Genomic DNA, 18629 nt, shown 5'->3' with positions numbered 1-18629 from the left:
CGAGTTTCATTTTGTTTCCATATTATATCTGGTATTCTCACACCGTTTGTTGAAAAACAATTTTTTTTTTCACGACTGAATTATAGCACAGAATTTTTTTAAAAGATTGTTTAGCCAAAGAGGTACAAAAATGACTTTCCCTGCTGGCCATAAAGCAACCCACAGTGCTTTTCTAAGTTAGTTCATCCACAGTTATCTTGAGATTCTCAGATTACTTTACTCATACGGTATGAGGGTTTATGAAGCTGTACGTTTCTACAAGGTCTGCAGTCATGCCGCAGAGCTTCTAGCTACATGTGGCTGTTTAAATTAGCTTGAAATCAAATAAAATTAAAAGTTCAGCTTCTCAGTCACAATAGCCACATTTCAAGTACACAGTAACCACATAAGGCTATTGGCTTCCCTACTGAACAGTGCAGATAGAGAAGATTTCCATTTTTCCCAAAATGCTAGACAGCACTAGCCTGTCAAATAAGAAAGGAGACAGGCTTTGTAGCATATTTTAATAAAACCCATGTAGTTTTCATAACTGTCATTCAGCATCTGCCTTCTGCTCTTTGGTTCTTTTTCATTTGTCCGTGCTTCTAGTTCTAGTCCAAGATGTACGGTTCCAGCCAGTCCTTTTGTCTGTCTAAAAATGCAGTAACTTCTGTGTGTTCTCGCCTATCTGGAAGAAAGAATTCCCCTGGCCGTCCACGGACTCATTCTTTTCTGGAGCCTACCTCGTACTGACCTATTTAACTTTTCTCAGTGTTTAATAGCCTTCCGACTGCTGCCAGATTTCTGGGCATCCTCCTTGAAGGTGCGGCCCAGAGATAGATATTTTGTCTTTCCTATCCTGATTAAAATTAAATCTCTCCCTAGCATTTCTAGCATAAATTATAAACTTGCAAAAAGCATCGGGTTATGAGTTTTACCCCGCCCCATATTGATGTTTCTGTCCAGTAGTGAACTTTGTTGCCGTTTCATCATGAGCAACCACATAGGAATTTGTGAGATTTTCTCTCATTGTTTGCTGGGTGTAAGCTAACTCTGCCATTAATGTCTTTCAGTGTGGGAATTTTGCTGTCCTGGTGGATCTTCATGTATCTCCGCAAGGTTCAAACAAAGATACCAGCTGGTTTTCTGAACAGAAGAAAGAGGTACCAGAAAACTTTTCACTATTTTTTAAAATTGAAGTATAGTTGATTTATGGTGTTTCAGTTGTACAGCAAAGTGATTCAGTTATACATACAAACACACACACACACGTATTCTTTTTCAGATTCTTTTCCGTCATAGGTTATTACGTGATATTTTTTAAAATAAATTCTTTCAGGAGTTGTTTATTTCATTCGTACTGGAATTAGTTCATTCTTTTTTTTTTCTTTTTTCTTTTTGGCTGCATTGGGTCTTTGTTGCTGTGTGCAGGCTTTCTCTAGTTGCGGCAAGTGGGGGCTACTCTTCATTGCGGTGCATGGGCTTCTCATTGCAGTGGCTTCTCTTGTTGCAGAGCACAGGCTCTAGGAGCATGGGCTTCAGTAGTTGTGGCACTCGGGCTTCAGTAGTTGCAGCACGCGGGCTCTAAAGCGCAGGCTCAGTAGTTGTGGCACACGGGCTTAGCTGCTCCGCGGCATGTGGGATCTTCTTGGACCAGGGATCGAACCCATGTCCCCTGCTTGGCAGGCGGAGTCTTAACCACTGCTCCACCAGGGAAGTCCTATTACATGATACTGAATATAGTTCCCTGTGCTCTCCTTAAAACTTTTCACTATTTTAAATGCAAGGAGCTGCTCTTAAAAGGAATATTAGCTCTTCTTCCAGCTTTCATTTTCATTAGTAGACAATAAATCTTGAGTGCTATTTAATCCTTGAAAAACAGTTGTGTTCCCCACAACAGACATACACCTGCTTTTTTGTTGTTGCTGTTTCTTCGGAAACTGACACATCTATTTCCTTTGCTATTCTAGTATTTAAACCAGAAATTTCCTACCTCTTTGTTTGGGGGAAAGGGTTCTTTGTATTAAAAAAAAGAAGAGGTTGGGGCTTCCCTGGTGGTGCAGTGGTTGAGAGTCTGCCTGCCGATGCAGGGGACATGGATTTGTGCCCCGGTCTGGGAAGATCCCACATGCCGCGGAGCGGCTGGGCCCGTAAGCCATGGCCACTGAGCCTGCGCATCCGGAGCCTGTGCTCCGCAGCGGGAGAGGCCACAACAGTGAGAGGCCCGCGTACCGCAAAAGAAAAAAAATAATAAAAAAAAAGAAGTTAAAGTGACTTTTCCAGGTAAGCAGGGACTGTAATCCTGACTGGCCATAAAGGATGGACTGAGCACCTGGAGCAGGTGTGGTGTTGACACAAAGCTGGTCTTTCTCACTTGTCTGAAATCCTCTTCTGCACCGTGTGATCCTTTGACAAAGTGTAGAGATGGTTTATCATGGCCCTTCTCTCGCCGTGACCAGTCACTAAGCTGATGCTCAGTCAGTAAAGGAAGTGGTCATGTGACAGGGTGGCGATGTTGGAACTCCTGGGGCCCCAGCCTCCTCCTCTGCAGATGAAGGGGCTCTCCCAGACCCTGGCTGAGTCACTCCCGGCTCTCAGTTTCCGAGGTCCCACCCAAGTGCTGCTGTGGCAGAGGGTGAGAAGGTGCCTCTAGCTCTCATCACGTGCTTGGCTCCCTTCTCCAGAGGAGGGAGCCAGGAGAGCAGAACTTACAGGAGAGCAGAACAGCGAGCCTGTGGCTTTCACATAACTTTCCAAATGTTAGAGCCCTTGGTGTCTTCCATGATATTCGTTGGTCACAATAGCTTTTTAGAGCTAGAAATAAAAATACATTTTATTAAAAGGTAGTATATGGAGAAGAAACTAGTGATAGTGGTACTTTTTTATACCACTTTTTTACGCCTTTACTGTGATAACTGTTTTCAGTCAGCTTTTGGAGATAACTAGAAAAGAAAACTCCCAAAAGAAAATTTATAAGTGATACATTTTCGGTCAGGAGATAATAGTATTATCAGGACTCTGTTGTCCTCATTTTGCGAAGGACACCCAATGGCCTGAAGCTGGAGCAAGAAGGCCCAAGATTCTATATGATGGGATTTTCATTCAGGTAAATAGCCGTGAACCCTACTCTTCAGGGCTTAACGTTTGACGGGCCAGCATCTCCTTCTACAACTCACCTTCATGTCATTCCAAGATTTGGCTTCTCAACACCTGTCCCTATGATTCAAAACAGTTAATTCGTTTCCCCAAAGTGACTAATATGCACCACAGGGGACCCCACCCAAAAAGTTTGACTTACATAAACAGCATCCTAGAATCCACCATTCCATTTTCCTCTATTCTCTCCCAGCTCTGCCACCGCGGCCTTAGACCTTTTTTGTTATTTAGTCAATTTTGCCAAGATTCAGTTGATTTGGAAGGCGTTACAATAAATCTGTGGGTATGTGACTCACTTCCTAGCCAAAGCATAAGGCTAGAATTTTCCAGGGTGCCACAAGCAACTGTGCTGCTCCACCTCGTACCTATGTCCGGGCAGCAGGGCGTGACTTAGCAAGATGCTCAGAGCACGATTAGACCTGCAGAGCTCCGATGCAGTGCCAGCAAGCTGAGTTTTCCTCTCAAAGCAAAGTAGATAGTTTGTGGCTTTTACTGAAGTTGTTCCTTCGAAGTGTGTTCACTGACATTAAAATCGCTCTGGGATAATTTGTGTGTGTGTGTGTGTGTGTGTGTGTGTGTGTGTGTGTATGAGAAAGGAGAAAAGCTAGTTGAGGATATGACTTTAGCCTATGTTCAGTGTCCCAATGCTTTCATCTTTTCTTAATCATTAGATTATCTCAAGACTGGGATTTCATGAGCAATCAGTTTGATTGCATTTTAACAGTCGCTTTGCGTAGTGAAAGTCTTAAGATTATCCAGTTCCTTTTCAGGAAAAGGAACTAATTACATGTATTAAACATGTGTTTATTTTGAGTCCAGCATGAGTAGTCTTTGTACCCAAACAGTTGAACTCAAACTGTTCCGTTTGTAAACCTGGGGAAGCACACATGAACCCCTGTTAGCCTGGAGATGTTAGGCGCATCTCTCTCTTGCTCCTTGACTGGGACTTGGTCTTCTTGCCACCCCTCCAGTTTAGCTGGGAAATTGTCTTTTCTCGCCTTGCTCTGGTTCTAAAGAGAACACTTCGCCAAGTGCAGTGTGGTCACTTACTAGGGTATCTCGACCACAGCACACACTATCTACCTTCCATTTGTCAAACCTGACTCATGGAAGGAAAGCCCCGTAACTCTAGGGAGAGAGTTTGTGTGTATGGGCCTTGGCTTTATTTTTGTCATACTATTTTTAGTTCTGGCCTTATAGGGCATTTATGGCCAAATTTTAACAATCCTTGTTTCCATGTATGTCTTTCACATATTTTCTAGCTCAGTCATCGTTGAACCCTGCATGTGAAGCAAAATTCTTTAATTGTTAAAACAACAGTATGAGACAAGGCTGCCTTTCTGTTGCGTGAACAATGCCAAAACCCTAACTGTAAACGAATACGGCTGTATTCCACAAGGCACTGCATCTTTGGGCTGCAAAATGAGAGCAGGAGAGAGGAGACCAGTGTTTGTATTTTATAAAGAAACTCATGTTTGTCAGTTAAGTCAAGGGTTCTCTGTACTGTTTGAGGAGTACACGTATCTGCAACAAAAGAAAAGTTTGGCTCTCGTTGCCCTTTGAAGCAGCTTACAACTCTGTCCTCATTTTAATTTATGAAGATTCTAAGAGATCAACCTGAGATGGCATTGCCAGAAACCAGTGAAACAGGTTTGAGGTGACCTGGAAACTCTGAGCCTTCTGCAGAGTCCTTGGGAACTGAACCAGAATTACCCATCCTTACGCATCAGTTCTTAATCTCAGTTAAGAAATTTAGATTTGTGGGCAATTTTTTCCTTTCCCTACATCAGGTAACATTTTTCTGGTAGTGTAGCTGGAATGGGCAGTGCCATCCCATTGTGTGGTTGGACTTTTAAAGTTTTGTTTTTCTTTTTATCAATAACACCGATACGTAAAATGGTAGCTCCAGAAATTTGCTAGTCATATGGGATGCCCTATGTTTCTGTTGCCTAATAAATATTAGTCTACTTTTGAGCAATATAAGAAGTTAAATTATTTTTACCATGAATAGGTGAACATAGTACAGTTTTCACAAAAGCATATACAGTATCATCAACAAGTATGAGAAGAAAATCAGACTACTGATTTCCAGTTCGCTATTCAACCCACCACTCGGTGCTATTCCTTTTTAGTAGATTTGTAAATCCCAGAAGCTAATGAATTATGGTGGTTAGGTATTAAAAGTTTTTTGAACCAAGTTTGAAAAGTGGGAAATTTTTGTATAAAAACCACTGTCTCTAGTTTCTCTTAAACAAATTGGAAGATCTGGTATCACTGTGCCTTGTGTCCCCATATGAAAGCACGGGGGGCTGCCCCCTGTTGACTGCTTAGGGGTCAGGGTTCCCTCTGACTGTGCCTTGGCTCCCAGCTTCTCCCGGTCCACAGTCCCCACCCAGTGGGCCTGGCTCTGGGGCTACCATCTCCAGCCAGAGTTGGCTCTGTTTGACTTCTCTCTTCTGTTTGTCACAATCCCACGGGTTGATATTTACACGAAAACAGTCTTTACCTCTCTGATTTTGTCACCTGATCGCCCTGATTTTTACATTGAAGTGTTTTTATCTTCCTTTTAGAAATGTGAAACTGAGGCAGAGAGAAATGAAATGTATTTCTTATATCACAGAGTAAGCCAACATCATGGTTTCAAGCAAAGCTCAGTGGCAAATCTAAATCTGCAGCATTATCCATGAGCACATATAAGATTCCTTTATTCATTCATAGCTAATTTAAAGAGCAAACGAAATGAAATGTTCGATTTTGGTGTTTAAATATGCATGATATTGACTTTTTTTGCATTGCATTAAATTAGAAAGTTATATCTAATTTTCTGATTTACTTTAGGAAGTCTGTTTACTGTTAAAAGAAACCATTGATTCAAGAGTGAAGGAATACTTAGGAGTTCGTAAACAGCACAGGCCGTCAAATACAGAATTCACAAGATCCAGTCCCTTGTCCTTAAAAGGTAGGAATGGAGTACTTTGATTTTGGATAAACTTTCTGCTTTGTAGAGATGGCAGTTACGTTTGACTCTGGCTGTCACGTTAGTACAGTGATACATTTTTTAAAAACATGTTCTATTGAAGATGCATTCATTAGGTAAAGCAAATTAACCAGAAAGCCCTGAAGGGCTTTTAATGGTAGGCAAAATACATAAAAATAGAAAATAAACATTCCTAAGTAAGCTATAAATTCTTTAAAGGATTTTTTTTTTTTTTTTGACAAGTCTTACAGCTGGGTTTACGTTAACACTGACTTGATTTGGGGCTTTATGCTTTTCTAAGTGCTTTCATTTATGTCACCCTATTTCAGAAGTTCTCACCTGGGGGTGCTTTTGCCCCAGGGGACATTTGGAAATGTCTGTGACAGTCTGGGTTGTCATAGCCATGGAGGGGAGCTACTGGCATCTGGTGGGTAGAGGCCAGGGACGCCACTAAATATCCTACAGTGGCCAGGGCAGCTCCCCACAGCAAGACGCTATCCCCCAAAATGTCAAGGGCACTGAGGTTGAAATATCCCACCCTGTTATCCTAATAACACTTGGAGAATGGTCATATCCTCGAGTTGGGGGTGAAGAAGCTGAGGTTGCGAGATAAAGGGGGTTGCCCAAATAAAAGATCATCTTCTCGAGGACAAAGATTATGTCGTGTATCTGGCATCTTCCCTTCTCCTCTCCCTGCCCCCAGCACTTAGCTCAGTGCCTGATGCACAGATTCATATTCAGCATATTCAGGGATACGTTGAATATGGAGGAGGACTTGGGTGACAAGCAGCAGAACCTGACCCCCCAGACCAGTGTTCTCTCCACTCTGTCGTTGTGGTGTTTTTAATTTTTTAATTTTAAGTTAGCGTTTCATGGCACTCTTTGTAGTACACTTAACAGTCAGCCCATGTTAATCCTCAGAGGACAGTACTGCAGTGCTGTGAACTAGATTATGCTAATGCAACCCCTCTTTAGGGAAAGAATGGTGTCACATCCTCCCCTTTGAAGGCATGCTTAATCTGCACTGTTTACTTGGGCACGACTGATAAGTGGGCAGATAGGTTAAATTTATTCAAACCAAAAGCCTCAGACAAATAGAACTTTCAGTCCAAACAATATTGTATTAGATGACGCTTGCTGGCATTTTGCTTAGTAATACTGTAAGTCTTCTTGAGAAAAGCCGTAGGAGCTTGCATCCTTTGTACTCCAGCAGACCTGGCTAGTGTCACTTTCTAACTAGTACGGAAGGAAAAGGAGCAGAGAAAGTTCCAAGACCTCTGTCTCCACTGTGCCTAGTGGCTTAGTCAGTCCCCATCCTCAACTGGCCCCTCCCCTGGCCTCCACTCCTACTGAAGGAAGAGCTAAATACTCACTTTCCCAGCCTCTCTCACAGGCAGGGAACACATGGTATTCTGGCCCCAAGATGAAACCCAAAGCCTTTCTTGGGCTCACGTGGGCAAGAAGTTTGTTTTTAAACAGAAAAGTGATCTTACTGTACATACAATTTTGTAATCTATTTTTTTCCCACCTAACATAATATAAAAGTCCTTTGAAACACATACATCACCATTTTTAAAATTTAATAGATGTGAAGTGGTATCACATTGTGGTTTGAGTTTGCATTTCTTTAATGATTAGTGATGTTGACCATCTTTTCATGTGCTTATTAACTATTTGTGTATCTTTGGAGAAATGTCTGTTTATGTCCTTGGCCCATTTTTTAATTAGGTTGTTTATTTGTTTGAGTTGTAGGAATTCTTTATATATTCTGGATATTAATCTTTTATCAGATATGATTTGCAGATATTTTCTCCCTCCTGAGAGAAATGGAGAAAACAAAGCCTTTGACAATGTCCTTTGACCCAAACGTTTTTAATTTTGATGTAGCCAGTTGATGTCATATCCAACAAATCATTGCTGGATTCAGTGTCACGAAGCTTTTCCCTATTTTTTTCTTCTAAGAGTTTTATAGACATTTAGGTCTTTGATTCATTTTGTGTTAATCTTTTATATGGTTTAAGTTAAGGATCCAACTTTGTTCTTTCACATGTGGATATCCAGTTTTCCCAGTGCTATTTGTTGAAAAGCCTGTCCTTTGACCCATTGAGTGGCCTTGGCACCATTATAAAAAATCATTTGACCATAAATATGAGAGTTTATTTCTGGGCTGTCTCTTCTATTCTGTTGGTCTATATGTCTGTCTTTATGCCAATACCACACTGTATTGATTACCATAGCTTTGTAGTAGGTTTTGAAATTAGGAAGTGTGACTCTTCCAACTTTGTTCTTGTTTTTCAAGATTGTTTTGGCCATTCGGGGTCCACATCACTGTTTTTAATGACTGCATAGAATTCCGTTGTGTCCATAGTTTGATTTATCAGTGGGACATTTAGGTCGCATCTAATATTTTCACTGTTGTAAACAGTGGTATGGTGGACACCTTGATGATTTAGATATTTGCACACTTCAATTTCTTTATAATATTTCTCTCTATTGTTCATACATTGTAAGAGCTCCTTAAGGATATTCAAGCTCTGTGTGTTATGTATGTTGCAAGAGATTTTTCTCAGTTTGTCATTTGCCTCTGACTTGGTTTATTTAACATACAACCACAAACAAGAAGCCTTTTTTGCCCCTGGAGCCTCCGATGCCCCCTAGTGGGGGCAAAAGCCAGGCTTCTCTGTCAGAGATAAGCAGCGCGGTTGATTGCCCAAGAAAGCAGGAGGGTGCTGATGCAACGGTGTGCCGCTCACTCCTCTCCCTCTTCGAAAGCCAACTCGGTGTGAAAGCAGCATCTCCCTTCTTTCTGCTTCTGAGAACAGTTAACCTTTGACTGAGCATGTCTTTCGATGTCCCCACCTGAGCTAGTCCTCTGCTGCCACCAAGCAGTCCATGGTCCCGCCTCAGCTGGACACTCGAACACCTGCAGCAGCACGCTCGCTGGCGCCCTTGCGCTCACTCTGGCTGATGCCCCACCTGTTGTCAACACTTGAGTTAGTGTAATCCCTTCACGTCACAGGTCTGATCTTTGTGCAGAAAGCCCTTCAGGATTTCCCCAGGGCTCCTGGGGGAAGGCCAAGATCTCTGGGGTAGCTGCCTCTCCAGCCTCATCTTGTGGCCCTTGTTCCTTCTTTCATGCTTAAGCCACAGCAGCTTCAGTTCCTCTCTTTCAAAGCCTCATTCTTCCACTCATCCTGGGGCTTCTGCCCGTGTTGGAGCGCTGGTCCTCCCCTGCCCCTCTGCCACTTTCAGCCCTCCGCTCAAAGTCCACACCCCAGGGAAGCATATCCTGTCCACGGGTCCCCTGTTTCCAGGCCCAGGAGCATCCTGCACTTTGGTTCATACCATTTGATTAATGTTGATCTCTCCACAAATGTGCCGGTCGCCTGAAGACAGGTTCTGCCTCTTTTATGATCCGTGGTATCCCCGGCATGGAGCATATTTTCCGGTTTGCAGTAGGTTCTTAATAAATGTTTGTACAAGTGATTAATTACACACATGGATACATCTTTCCTCTTCCTAGTAAGGTCAAGGCCTGCTGTAACTTACCTCGCCTGCCTTGTCCCTTCCTGCTACTCACTTTTCTATTTCCTGCAAACCTGCATTCTTTATACCTCTGTTTTTACGTTTTCAGGTTTCTCTTTTGTCTGGAAATCTCCTAGTATTCAGCTTTTAAGACCTAACTCACATATTACTTCTACAAAGTCTTCCTCAATTTCCTGTCTTCCTTGCTCATAGCACTTTTATAACATTGGTCACATTGTATTATAATTGTTTTATAATCAGTTTACCTGCCTTTCTCCCTTTCTTTGTTGGTAAAGATTGAAGGGTTGCCACCCCAGAGCCTCTTTTTTTTTTTTTTTCCTCCAAATGACCGAGCTGCTTAATTCAAGAGCAGAAACCGGTAACTCTGCTTCACCTCATACTAAACTGTTAATTTCCTAAAGGTCAGAGCGCTGTTCGCCCGTCTCTACCCCAGGGCTGCCTTCCATAGAGGGCCGAGATGCATCATCTTCTAGGACATGCACACCCGCAGGGATGAAGCAGACATACATAGTGATGCCACCCATCCCAGACTGTTTATTATCAGCGTCACTAAAAATGGAAACTGCCTCTTCTCGGCTGCTCCCATAGTCTTACTTTAAATGCCTTTTTCTTCAAAAGGAATTTCAGAGCCATGAACTGTAAGGAAGGCCTTGCCTATTTCCTCCTCACTGTTTAGTTCTGTGTCTCATGTTCCCTGAAAATAGAGTTGCTCTTACTGTCTTGGTGACTAGGGTGAATGTGTGTGGTTTTCGCTTTTGTGTAAATTGGGTATCTTCCTTATTTGTGTGAGTTTCTTACCTTTCCCGTTTCCAGATCTGAGTGACGATAACGTACTTCATCATGGGATAGACACTTAACACATGATGCTTGGTGAGCTGAAGTCACCAGGCTGGTAACTTTGCTGATTGCTTTAATAAAATTAATATATTTCATCCTCTGAGTTATCTTTATTAAAAAAAAATAACATAAATGGCTTTTAAGCCATTTCCTTAATCATGTAATATTGAGGAATACAAAGAGTACTGGCAAAAACTCCGTCAGCGAACAGCATAGCACAGACATTTGCCAGTAGCCTCAGCCTTTTTTAAGTCACCTGGAATTGTTATTTCAATGGATTTAGTAAAAATTAATGTTGTAAGAAAGTTTCTATTTTAAAGACTTAGCTCAGATTCTGTCAACTCTACCTCATTAATATTTTTCCCCTTAGCCTTGCCAATATTGAGTGTTACTGGTATTTTTAATTTTTGCCAGTCTGACAGGCCAAAAATCAAAAAAAGAGATGTCACGCCCTTTGATTTTTATCTTTCTGTTTTTATGTGTTTATTGACTGAACTGCATATTTACAACTATTGCTTACCTTTGTATTGGGTCGTTTGCCTTTTTCGTCTTAAAGTTTTGTTTTTCCCTGTGTCACTCGCTTGGTCAGGGCCCTTCTTATTAATCAGCTCTTGAATCACTGCCACGGCCTCCTGATTTCCCTTCCAATTCATCCATGCCTCTGCTGCCAGAGGGGCCTTTTGAAAACAAAAATGTGATCGTCTCCAGCTTAAAACCTTTTGTGGTCAGGAACTTTAGTTACCTAATATCCTTTGTTTAATTTCATTTCTGCTTGAGACTAGCTGGAATTGGTCTGGCTCTGCAGCAGAGAAGAAGTTGATTAAAGATATTAGGTAGTTCAACAGAATCTACCTGTAGGAGGGCCAGGCAGTCCGATTCTGAGTCTACACAGACAGCACAGCCTCAGCCTCAAGATGGGGGGACGGCTTTGGTTCATGAGCCCTTTCAGCTGCCGTCTGCGAAGCCCAGCACTGAGCCTACAGGAGCCTGATGGCCTGGCCTGTGGCCATGGCACCGTGCTCCTCCCATGGAGAGGATCCCATGGCTGTATCCTGGTTGCAGGTGAGCCAAGGAGTGCAGAATGTTTGGCTTTTACCTTGGGAAGGTGGGACTTAAAAAATGTGGGAAGTTACCAAAACGCAGGGAGGATAGGCAGAAGTTTTGGGTGGGTGGATACGAGTTACAAATATCCACTGAAATTTTCCTGTTGGCTTCCTTCTTCCATAAACTTCCAAACAATAACAACAAACTTTTGCCTGACAATACAACTCTCCCAACTACGGACCAAATATGCTCAGCACCTCCTCCAAGAGAGAGAACCCCAAGTCTCACATCCCAGCTCCAAGCCCGAGATTTCTGAGCGATGTGTATTCCTCCTTCGGTTTATTCCCAGCCCATTTTGTTTTCCTTATTGACTAAATGACGAAGCTAACTATTGCCAACATACCCTGAATAAAAAAACAAAAAACTTAGTTAATATATAAATATATATGTGGTACAGCAAGGAAGACAATTTAGGAAGATGCTATCATTCTAACTTCTGTAGTCGGTTACATGAAATAAATAGTTGGTGTTTGTATATTCCCTCCTCTAATATTTGTTTCATATTCCATTTGTCTCTAGCCAGTAACTCAGCTGATCAGGTTTCTTGACCTGGCAAGGTGACCAAACTTTCCTTCCTAAGGGATTTGAGCCCTCAGTGGTCCTGCCTTTCTGAGGTTGCCATAGTTTGCATTAAGTTTTAGCACTGGATGTGCTCTGCTAGGTCGAACGCGTTATATTCCTTCTGTGTTACCCGTCTACCTTGTTGCTCTTCTTGTACCATCGTGAGCCAGCATTTCAACCGCCCTTTGGTCTATTTGTCTAGCGGTGTGAAGAGCTGGAAACAGTTACACGGCGCTTTGAACTTTCAGCCTGACTCATGTTTTCCTCTCTGTTCTAGTCTTTTTTTTTTTTTTTTTTGCGGTACGCGGGCCTCTCACTGCCGTGGCCTCTCCCATTGCGGAGCACAGGCTCTGGACACGCAGGCCTAGAGGCCATGGCTCATGGACCCAGCCGCTCCGCAACATGTGGGATCTTCCCGGACTGGGGCACGAACCTGTGTCCCCTGCATCGGCAGGCGGACTCCCAACCACTGAGCCACCAGGGAAGCCCCTCTAGTCTTTTCTTGAGTACTAAAGAAGCAGAGTCATGGGGATGGAAGGCAAACTTTTTGCTGAGGTGGTCACTTCCCACTTCCACTCCCTGGTTCCAGGAACCACATATTCTGGCCAAGGGAATGCGTTGTTCTGCTGGTCAGAGCACATAATACATCTTTTAGGGCTTCACCCCAGCTCCACAAGCTCTTCTGCCTTGCAGTTTGTATCATAACTGAATTTTCAGTAGACCTTTTCACCATTGTATAAGGCCAGCTGCATTTGAGCCTGGCTTGATTGCTTGGTAGGACCACTGAATTTTATGAACCCACTGTCTTATTTTGCAAAATGAGTTTTCTTGGTCAAAATCACTGCACTGGTGATGGTGAATGAGGCCTTCAGGAAGTGCATGGGTGATGTGGCCGGCAGAAACATAGCAGACATAGAGGGTACATCCAAATCCTGAATAAGGGTCTATTCCAGTGGAGGTAAACTGTTGCCGCCTCTGTGATGAAAGAGGTCTAATATTATCCACCCTCCACGGCTAGCCCATCTCCCTGCGATGTGAGAGTTGGTGGGGAGGCTCAGATTAATTGGGCATTTGGCAGGGCTCAGCCTTGATACGGTTAAGTCTGTGTTGTTGAGCCCAAGCATAATGTTCATCCTCGCCCCCGTGGCCACATCACTCCTGAGTCCTTGAGCAGGTACTTGGGCAGCTGGGGAAAGAGGCTGGCCAGCACGCATGGGGGCAGGTCATCTGGTCCAGCTTATTGTAAGAACCTCTTAATGGGGCCTTTCAGAGAACATTCACATCAGATGCAAATATTCTCACACTCTGTAACTTTTCCCCAAATGTCCTTGTCCCTGTCCTTCTGTCATTTGCCGAGTAAATCTATTTCAGTCATACACTCAACAGCTGAGAAGACAACTACAGATTTTCACAGACCTGCTGGGCCCTTTGTCAGATGAATTGAAGCCAGGTTTCTATTTATCCCCCTCTGGTGGGTCACAGTGGCAACCAGAAACCCCAAGGTATAGCACAGTCTCAGAGCTAGCGTCCAGTCATCCTCAAAAGTGCTGGGTATTTCCCTTTTCTCACTGTGCAGGCACCCTAGTAAACAATTGCAGATCCCAAGGGGAAAATTTAGAGAATGTACTTGTAATATTTTTGAGGGGGCCTTGCTTGGGTGCCTGGCTCTCTGAGAAGCTGTGGCTGTCTTTCAAGGTAGCCCAAGTCAGACCCCTATTTACCAGACCTAGATTCTTTTCTATTATACAGTGTACTAGCTTGCTAGGGCTGTCATAACAAAATAGCACAGACTGCTAAACAACAGAAATTTATTTTCTCACACTTCTGGGGGTTGGAAGTTCGAGATCAAGGTGTCAGCAGGGTTGGTTCTGAGACCTCTCTCCTCGGCTCGCAGATGGCCTTTTTCTCTGTGTCTTCACGCAGTTTTCCCTCTACATGTCTGTGTCCTAAATTCCCCCTCGTATAAAGTCCACCTCTTATACAGTCATACTGGATTAGGGCCCACCCTAATGACCTCATTTTAATGATCTCTTTAAAGATGCTATTTCCAAATATAGTCACATTTTGAGTACCTCTAGGGTGAGGACTTCAACATAAGAATTTTGGAGAGACACGATTCAGCCCATAACATACAGTTTAAGTAGGGCCCAAGTATGGTCTCCATTTTATTTGGAGTCATGGACGTTATCAGTTAACCAATAAGCCAAAGATGTCTGTCGGTCAAGCCACTGACAGCGTTCCTACCAAGGCTACCACTGGCTCATGGCCCTCTAGTGGACCAAGTGACTCACCCAGCCACAGGCTTTAGTGGATGACAAATTTCTGGCCACCTCATCACCAGGTGACCCATCCACTCTTCGACTGTGGTGGTCTACAGATGCCATGTCTCTCCTGGTCATTAGTCCTCCCAGCAACTAGCTCACAGTCCCTGAAGGGTGTCCCTCAACCCCAGGGTCCACGAGCCGTGGTGGCAGTGTCCTCTCCATGTTGGGCCCCCACCTGTGCAGAGGGTTCTAGGGAACGCAGGGCATCACTTGGCACAGGCTGACAGTCTCACACGGGATCCTTTGCTCTATTGCCGTACTGTAGCTGTGTGTGCTTAGCTGGGGTACAGCTTTATGGACCTTGTAACTGCATTCCAGCAGAGGGACCCCAGTTCTCCCATGATCAACCTTTTTATTAAGCAAGCATGAAAATGACCTTGTGGGGGTGGTGGGGAGGGGGGCGGGACATTTAGTCCCAGTTTCAGGCACTGAGCAGTCAGGTTGTTCAGGAGAACGCTGGGTAAGCCAACCGCCCGGTACCCGGAGACTTGGGCGGCCCTTCATCCAGACCTGTGGGAAGCTGGGTTCCGGAGGAGCCTCTCTCCTCTAGGGGCAGGGGAGTCATTGGTCCCAGATGGCTTTGGCCAGGGCGGGATAAATGATAAACTCTCATTTATCAGCTTGGCACCGTAGCCTAACTGACAGGCCCCCAGAACATCATGTTTTCTCACCTCTGGGCCTTTGCACATGCTGCTTCCTCTCCCCACAACTCTCTTCTCCTTGTTCGCCGCTGGGCCAGCTCTGCATCACCCTGCAGGCCTGTGCTCCCGCGTCATTTCCCTTAAGGAACCTTATCTGACTTGTTGCGTCTTCCCCCTCAGGGAGCTGCTCCTCTCTTTTCCAGCGGCCTGGACAGTGGCACAGTCATCGTTTCCTCCTCCTGGAGGGCAAGGGTCCTGTCCTGGGCAGCACCCAGTGCAGAGCCTGTCACTCAGGAGGAGCACACGCGTTGGAAGAAGTAAAGGAACGAACTGTAGCTGTGCTCACTGGTCACATTTCATTTGCCAAGGCTTTGTGCTCTGCTTCCATCGTAGCATCTCTTGCCCCTTTAACAAAAGGCAGAGGTAAAAGTGGTCTGCGAGTTACAAATTATTAGATAGTTTTCCTCATTTGGTTTTGAGAAAGTCAAAACCACATCCTACCCCAGTGTAAGGTGAGCTGCAGTATTTTCTGCCTCTTCTGCAGATGCCTGCCCTCCTGCCCCGCCCATCACAAGTGCCCTCCAGCCCCACCCATCACAAGTGCCCTCCTGCCCCGCCCATCACAAGTGCCCTCCAGCCCCGCCCATCACAAGTGCCCTTCAGCCCCACCACCACCACAAGTGCCCTCCAACGTTAACACTCCTACTAGTTACCGTTACCAAGATTCAGCCTGATGGGTGCCAGCACTGTGCTGGGGCTTCCGCGTACCCACGGTGGATCCTTGGGGCAGCCCTTTCTAGCAGCATCCTTAACCCTGGTTTTAAGGATGAGAACCAAGCTCAGAGTTCAGGCAACTTGCCCGAGGTCACATAACTGGGAAGTGTCAGAGGCATCATGAAAACATGGCTGTCAGGATGCCTGGCTTCTCTTCACTGCTTCAGCCTCCCTATTAAGGGGGGGGAGAGAGAGAGAGAGAGAGAGGGAGGGAGAGAGAGTGGGGGAGAGAGAGTGTGTGTGTGTGTGTTTTCTTTTTTAATAAAATTTCCCTCTAATCATGAAAACAGAGCTCATCTTCCAGCTCCAAGCACTTCCCACAATACACTATCTAAATATTAGGGCTTTAAGACATCTTTGTGTTTGTAGAGCAGTAATCTTTCTTTTTTCCTTTTTTTTTTTTTTTTTTTTTTTACTGCCCATTATTCCATTCTGTGTAACCTTTTTCTTGCAGTTAACATGTAAGAAACCCAGTCCTTTGGAAAATGCCGTAAAATAGATTAAATTTTCCTGGGCACTGTGGTTTCTGTCTGCCTTGGCTTTCTATTTGGCTTTTCTTCTAAGCTGAACGCTCCTATAAAATCTTAGCTTAAATCTCCAGCCAGCGTGCAGCTCGTTCTCTTGTGGCATCTGAGGCATCTTCTGTGAATGTTCGGGGCCCGATGAACAGACCTCCTATCTGTCCATCGACACCCACTCAGCATCCTGGGGAGGGCGGGGGGCACTTTACCACCATGTTGGGAAATCAGCGGGTGTGCACACAACAGGAGGAGCACAAGAAAAAGATGAGAATTGCCAAAACAAGCAAGTTCTTCCTATTCTTCCCTCCGTCTGAGAAACGTTCCTCTCCTTTCCCCATCGCCCGATGCGCCGTACCTGCCAAAAAAAGCTTTCTCTCTGCTCTCCAGACACAGGCCCGATTGTGAGCCCTGCTCCCCAGGGGCCCCAGGAGCGCACATTCGCATATTGTGCTGTTTGTTTTGCTTTGTATTTATTTTCCCAGCCCACTGAAAAAAGGGCCTTTTCCTATTTAAAAGAAATTTTGGAAGTGAAAACCTTTTCCGTTTGAGCCCAGCCCTTCCTCCATGTAAACCATCGGGCGTTTGCAGAGAGAACAGTTGAAAGCTTGCTCCGAAACACCGTCCTTGCGCAGTCACGTGACCATCCTTTCCTTAGACATTAGGGACAATGAAAGTTACCGTCTCTCCAACAGCTGTCAGCCCTGATGAAACATAGGCCCTTGGCAGAGAGTCCCAGCTTCGGAGTCACCTTGGCTGTGTGTCAGCACCCGCCCCTGCCCTCCCCGGCCGTTGAGGTGGAGCCGTGGGCGGCCACCGACGCTGCCATGGAAGGGCTTCTCGGCCTGAAACGGGAGGAGCTGGGAGCTCCTGCGCTTTGATACACAGTGAAAATCACAGCACATTTAAAACAATCTGCCATGCTGCTAAATATTCTTAATATGGAGACATTGTTTTTTTCTATTCACAGCCCTTTACAAAGAGAAATGGATTTCCCTAGATGTGTCCTAGGGCACCATGGAAACATGTGTTTTCTCTTTACACGTGTTTAAATAGCTTTGGTTATTATTTACATTTCTTCCCATAATGTACTCCATCAAAACATTTGCTCGGCTTTCATCCTCACGAGAAGCTTACAAGGGCAATAATGGAAGCAAGTGCCCACAAGGCCTCTGGTGAACGTGCCGCAATTTCAGCAAAGGTGATTTTTCCAGGAATTGGAAATTTGTAAAACTTTAAGTTTTATACTTTTTACCGTAACTGTGCTAAAGCAGCAATGACAACACGAGAGACTTTGCATCCTCAAAAACTGGGGAGACTTGTCTAATCACTTATTGCAATAAATGGAAAGAAAAGCAAAAACTGTAAACTTTTATGCATCATGTTTCCACTTGTTATAGTTACCTGTTATGGACATTGCTAAAGTGGCAATAACTGATCTTTTGTTTATTTTTTTAATTTTATAGGAAATTAAAACACAAAAAAACCTGATTGCAAAGCTTCAAAAAAAGTTTAGGATTCTTTTCACCACACCAAGAGGTTGTCGAGCGCCCATTTGAACCACCTAGAAGGCCTTTTCGTAGTTAGTATAAACCTTATTAAATCGACCCAGCTGGCTGGTGAGTCAGCTGCTTCCTCTCCCACCCTGGCCTTCTCCCGAAAGCCCCTGCCCGGCACATAACAAAGAATGATTTTTCCTCATAAAACGAAGTCTTCGTTGCCATTGCTGAGGTTCAAATTACAATGCCAATTCTCTTGGGGCTTTTATGGTGATGCAACTCCATTTATACTTTAGAGTCGGCTTGGGCTGGTTCACATTTACATCCAGACTTTCTGCTCCCAAATTTCTGCATATTCAGGAACTGGGAAGTTCAAAACAACTTTACCAAATCCCCTGGGACTCTTGGATTCTAGAAAGGTCTTTGTCATCAGATGGTTGCAAGACTTTTCTAAAAGGAGTTGTCCCGATTGGCTGAGAGCCCTGCCCATTTACCAGCTCTGTGAAGACTGACTGTTTATTACCAGATCTTCCAAAGGCGAGTCCTGCTTGGTGGCAGGTGGGACTGGCTGGCACTCCTGCCCTGCTGGCAGAGAAGGTCACTGCCTTACATTGATAATCAGCGTGAGATAACACCATTCTATTAGCGATCTGTGTGTTTTGTCACAGTGTTTCTAATGGTGACAACTGGATGGGGGACCTATAGTTCTCATG

At 44.4% G+C, this 18629-nt stretch overlaps 1 protein-coding gene across 1 annotated transcript in view; it reads left to right on the top strand.

Annotated features, from left to right (window-relative positions):
• The first annotated feature begins 229 nt into the window (after nucleotides 1–229).
• Nucleotides 230–18629, top strand: part of SLX4IP (SLX4 interacting protein) — a 65924-nt gene continuing 47524 nt past the window's right edge. The window contains 3 exon segments of the mRNA XM_065893260.1: nucleotides 230–247; nucleotides 1053–1142; nucleotides 5974–6094. Coding sequence (XP_065749332.1) covers nucleotides 230–247; nucleotides 1053–1142; nucleotides 5974–6094 — 229 coding nt within the window.

The sequence above is a fragment of the Phocoena phocoena genome, chromosome 15 (assembly GCF_963924675.1).
Source record: "Phocoena phocoena chromosome 15, mPhoPho1.1, whole genome shotgun sequence".
Lineage (NCBI taxonomy): Eukaryota > Metazoa > Chordata > Mammalia > Artiodactyla > Phocoenidae > Phocoena > Phocoena phocoena.
This window is presented reverse-complemented; position numbering and strand designations above follow the sequence as displayed.